The following is a 5,900-nucleotide window of genomic DNA, read 5'->3' as shown; positions in this document are numbered from 1 at the left end:
CAAATCTATTATTTGGGGAGTGTATTGATCTTGTTTGTGACTCCAAGATTTGTAATATTTGACCTTGCATGTCCATTCAAGATGACCATAGGAAACAATACAAATTAAGTTATAGCAATGATATTCTTATGGCCCGTTAATGGGTTCAACTTGTCATGATACCCGAAATACATCATATGGGATAACCTTAGGCCCCATTTGGTTCTGGGAATAGGGGTTTGAAATTGGAATTAGAATGGACTATTCTGATTCCAACTGTTTGGTTGGATAGAATCGAAATCTCATTCCCATTTTTGTTGGAATGACATTCCCCCATTTGAGGGAATGGACATTCCCTGCCTCTCCCTTAGAAATGAAAACCCATATCCCTGCTGACTTCAATTCCCATTCTCATTCTTATCTTAACCAAATAAACTATGAGAATAGATAATTCTGATTTCAATTCCAATTCCAATTATAAACCAAATGGGCCCATATAAACAATCAACCAATATGTCATAAAAAAGGTGCCAAAACAAATGGTATTCATCAAATTCATGGGATGCTTTAATTGGTCAAATATCTTATGATACCATGTTTTTCGGATATGAAGAAATTCTTTTTAAGGCTGTGTTTTATTTGCACCATAATACATGCGTGAAATGCAAATTCTGATTTACCATTGCGACCAAACTCAGCCTAAAGAAAATTGTCATGAATAAAATTATTTCAGGAATTAAATATACATCATAATAGGCATACAGTCATAGACATATTCCAGCCATTGCTTTTACATGTATCTATGAGGTCTGGACACGTTAGGTAAAAATAATGAGTGAACACATAATAGTTGTGTAACACATGTCCTAATTAATGTGCTTTTCATCCAAACGTTTTTGTTCCATTAAATAGAAATTATCAATAATTTTATTATCTTTATCAAAATAATTAAAAATAAAAACAATAAAAAAAAATTAAATGTATTTTTACATTTTCTTTTTCATTATTTTTTATTTTTAGTTATTTTGATAAAGATAATAAGATAATGAATAATTTCTGTCTAACGGAACAAAAAACATTTAGATGAAAGGCACATTAATCAGTACATATGTCACACAACTATTCCTTATTCACTCATTATGCTTACCTAACGTGCCTACTATACATCCGGACCCCTATCTATGATTGATGCATATGAACAATCAGTGGCAAAATAAAAAATTAATTAACATTCTTCTTTTGGTATATTCCTGTTATATATCCATCTTATTAAACCCACGATTTTATTACTCGACTTCGTTTCATATGAATTTCCATATAATATATGATAAATCATTGATGAAAATTAGAAAACTTGTCAGTCTATGAGAAAATAGTTATAACTGCTTATTTTGTTAACAAATCAATTGAATTAAATGACTCTCAGTCAGAATCAAACCGTAGGTATCGTGTGGAACCCATTGTACCAACAGAGAGAGCATTCTTTTGAAATGACACAAATATTATTTCAGATTCGTGGCAAGTAACGCATCTGTAAGAAGTACACCCTAACGAATTTGTAAGCTGGTAAAACGACCTGCAATCGAAACCGTACGTTCTGACCATCGGTTTCCGAATTAACAGTTAGATCATTCAGCTCGAATGGACAGTTCATTTTGATAAAATAAATTAAAAAAATAATTAAAATTTAAAAATGGCTAAAAACTGTTAAACATTTCAAATGCAGAGAGGGTTCAACCACTCAAGTCAATAGTTGGTTGATCAATTTAACGATTTTTTGTCAGATATCAAATTTAAAATGAAATAGAACCAATTATTTGAACGGTTCTTGAGCCAAATGGTCCGACCGTTCGAATCATTGGCGGTTCAAAAACCATGCCTAGTAGTGCGCATCTGCACTACTTTTTTTACTAGCACTTTTTTATTAGGCTTGTCGTGCACTTCTTTCTATTCAGTCTGTGTCAATGGGATACCTATCACAGACTGAATGAAAGTGAAAGTGCAGTAAAGAAATTAATGAGTGCTGGTTCAATCCTCAGATATTATGATGCCCTGGCGCCCGGCCGTCCCCAACCTACAAAAATCCTAGAATTTGGTGAATAAAGTTCAATCAGTAATTAGAGAAATTTTCACTTCAGTATTTTGAATTTTGGAGGTAGTATCAAATTAGTACTTCAACTTTATTCAAGATATATAATAAAGTGAAAATTTCCCCGAGTAGTGGTTGAACTATTTAAGTGGCGTTGATAAATTTGAAATTTAAATTCAAAAAGTAAAAAATATACTTTTTAGAAGCTCTAAATCCATAAGTTTATTTGTTTTGGATCAACCCTTTATCATAATGTACTGATTTTACTATTTTACCTCTAGAACATATTATTTGGAAATATTGAGTTCAATTTGCATCATCTCATAAAAATAATTTTGAACTTTAAAATAATATTGAAACAATACAAATAATAAATAATTAATAAATAAAATGATTACAATTTAAAAAACAATTAATGACTATAAAAATATTAAAATAATTTATAATTAATAATAATTATTATTCTATTATTACTTGTTGAACCGCTGCTGCAAATTGCAACGGCGGTGGTGGAAAATGCATTTGAATGCGTTAAGTGGCAGGCCCGAGTCTTAAAACTTCAAATCATACATAAAACAAACATTTCAGATCATGCTTCATATGTAACACCAAATAAAGGTGGCGTCCCAAAACCAACATTTTCAGATTCAGGCATCTGAAAAATATAATCAAAAGCCACCTAAGTCCTCTTTTGAATATTGTTCATCTATCATCTAATTTTCCCTAAATAGTGGTTCAAGTTAGTACCTGAATCTTATACTTCAATTGATTCACGTTTAAAAGTTAATATCTAATTTTCAAAAATTTTAAATTGCACACGTCAGATGATGGAATAACTGACGGTGACACACGTTTAGAAAATTCGGACACTAACTTGACACTACCCCCAAAGCTCAGGGTAATAAAATAGAATTTTGGCAAAAAAAAGAAAAGTTTAACCGCTACTTTTAGGAAATAAATATATACTCTACTTCCTACTTCCGGTTCTCTCCGTATCGTCCAAGCTCTAAAATGACAATCTCTTCTCTATTTTGATAAGAACTGTTCTCCTTATCTTCTTTGACCCCACTAGAACTAGAAATATCATATTTGTGCTTATCCATTTCCTTGGTGGCATCAACCAATTAGAGGTGGAAGGTGAAGCATGTTGTATGCAACTGGATCGATGAGACAATTCACTTTGGAGAATTGAACACTAAAACCAAACACGTTGAGGTTGTCGTGTACCCTCTACCCAGTTGGTAACTAAATCCCAGCATTTCCAGCCATTAATGGCCGCCCCATGACCAACTTGTTATGCACCAGAATAATTAACAAGCCACCAATATTAATTACTGATGTTCAGACAATGGTGATTTATCTTCCTCATTTAAGATTCCCAAACAAGAAGCTCCAACAAGTGAAATTGCAGTTTTACATCTACATATAACTTTCTATTATATATATCTGCAGAGACAATAACACGTACAGTATGTTGTACGAAGAACTAACTAGGTACCCAGAAGGTGCATGATTCCATATAATTTCATCAATTGAAAGACCTGCAGGACCGCCTGATCTCTCCGCGAGAACCAGTCTTGACACCAATCTGGCCCATTTTCACAATCGAATTAACAAAATCGGTCTCAAAAGATGGACCCAGAACGGAGCTCAGCAAGCCAAAATAGGAGTCAACTACGCGGCTCGTGGCTTCATCTTGATAAAGCTTGGCATCGGATTCCAATACAGCGAACCCATCTCTGATGTTGCTGAGGATACTGTTGTCGAATGTTAGCTCACTCCCGCGATCCAGCGCTAACCGGACAGTATTCTCTCCGTTCTGGGGGCACGTAGCTTGTAGCTCCGGAAGGAAATCAGGGTTAATCGACGGGTCAGAGCCACCGCCGGGGAAGAAGTTGTAGAGCCGATCTGTCATGAAGAAACATGCAGTGGTTCCAATGGTATGTGCAGCTGAAAATTAATCAAATCAATCGCATTAATCATATCATTATCAATCATAATACCAATATGACAAACATATATATGGGTAGTTAATTGATCCAGACGTTCAACGACAGACTACTGTTTCGTTCATGGAGTCCACTTTCAGCTCTGGAGCCTCATCATCAGAGTATTAAGGCCACATGTTTTGACATGAAACAAGTTATGTGGCTTCTTTTAGCATGTGTCATGCACGGGTCATTAATTTCTACCAACCAGAAACTCAACTACGTACACCAAGCAAAACCAGCTGGTTGTGCGTGGAGGAGGTAAGAGAGTTAGTTATGTACCACTGAGAACCACAAGGTCTTTGTGTGAAAGCCCCTTCTGCCTGAATTTGGCTTTAAGTTGCTCAACGGAGTCACTCACGTCCGGCATGTTATCGGCAAGCGTTGAATTGGATACTCGGCCGTCCCGGCGACCGGTCGGAACATCATAGGACGGCCCATTGCTCTGAACCATCGAACAAATTAACAGTAGTCCCTTATCAATTATTATCATCTTAATTGTGGAGAACAAATGAAAGAATAGAAAAGAAAGAGATCACAAGCGTTGTACCAGGGCTATAGAGTCTCGGGCAGCCAAGGCCACAATATCTGCACAAGAAACCACGCCGCGGCACTCTGCTTCTAATTGGGCCTTCGCTCTATCTATTACTTCGTAGCCCCTAACGCCTTGATGGCCAAATGCTTGTCTCTCTGAACCTTGACCGTTATCAATTAATATCGACCCATCACACCCCTGACAAAAGCATCAACCAGCATATGTGTTTGTGAGAGAGATAAGCAAACGAAAAGAGAAGAGGCACATGAGAGAGAGAGAGAGAGACCTCGACAAAGCAATCATGGAATTGGAGCCTAAGCAAGGCGGCAGCCATGGTGGGGTCAGAAGCGACGGCTTCTCGAACCACAGAACTGACGATTTCTTCAGCGTTGGGGCATTTCTGAGAGTAGAAGCCAACTCTTAGTTGCCCTTGTGTTAACCCTATAAAACAACTGAGAATAAGAGCAAAAACCAGAGCCATTAATGAAGTGGAGTTGCACTCCTTGAGAGACAAAATGTATGTCTTGAAGAAGAAGATGTGAGAATTAGGACTAGAATCGGATGAACACTTGAGAAAGAGAGAAGCTCAAGTTTATAGCTTCTATGATCGAGGTTGGCAAGTGTCAAAGAGAGACGTATCTGTATTTTTTTGTTTCCCAACTTTTTTTTTTTTTCTTTTGTCATTTTCACTCACAACAATTTCTAAATCATACAACTCATTAAACAACTATTACACATATGAAGAAAGAACTTCTTTTCTGAAAACTTCTGATCGCCCATAGAATAAAATGACTTTTTTGGCTACGCACCAAAAGAACAATCTGTCTCGAACATCATCTCAAAGGCTATTTTATGACATAAAAGTCTAGCTATATCTACTTACATCGAGCAAAGGAAAGCGTCCCATGACTGATAAATGGTAAAAGCTTAGGAAACCTGATGCTTAGTTGCTTACCACTTGTTTTCAATTTTTCATTTTAACGTGGCAGTCACCAGCCAAGTTTAGACAGGACAAATAGTCAACTCTTTTGGGAAATTCAACAAACACATGTAGCGGAAACATCACTCGAATAGTAAAACAATCCTCGCTCGGACAACTGGGTCTCATCATACCGTTGCTTATATTAAGAATCACCGACATCCCATGATGTCAACCCAATTAATATCTGCATCAACTTTAAAGCTCCACTGAATTTTAGTATCACTCTTTTCCATTGTGACGATAGAAACACTGAAACAGCACAATGTCAGAGAAGAATGATTTTACGCTTGGATATCTTTCTGGCAGGGCACAAGGATTAAAGTATTT

At 36.2% G+C, this 5,900-nt stretch overlaps 1 protein-coding gene across 1 annotated transcript; it reads right to left on the bottom strand.

The window, feature by feature from the left end:
- Window positions 1-3,408: 3,408 nt before the first annotated feature.
- LOC148851705 (peroxidase superfamily protein) lies at window positions 3,409-5,477 on the bottom strand. The gene is made up of 4 exons (XM_088943938.1): window positions 4,878-5,477; window positions 4,607-4,789; window positions 4,339-4,501; window positions 3,409-4,018 (listed from the first exon to the last, which is right to left on the bottom strand). The coding sequence occupies exons 1-4, from the start codon at window positions 5,070-5,072 to the stop codon at window positions 3,597-3,599; spliced, it is 963 nt and encodes a 320-aa protein (XP_088800064.1). The 5' UTR covers window positions 5,073-5,477; the 3' UTR covers window positions 3,409-3,596.
- Between the last annotated feature and the right edge of the window lie 423 nt (window positions 5,478-5,900).

This window comes from Nelumbo lutea, chromosome 5 (assembly GCF_056320005.1).
Source record: "Nelumbo lutea isolate HS-2025 chromosome 5, American lotus-T2T, whole genome shotgun sequence".
Lineage (NCBI taxonomy): Eukaryota > Viridiplantae > Streptophyta > Magnoliopsida > Proteales > Nelumbonaceae > Nelumbo > Nelumbo lutea.
Note: the sequence above shows the minus strand (reverse complement) of the source record. Positions and strands in the feature narration are given on the sequence as shown.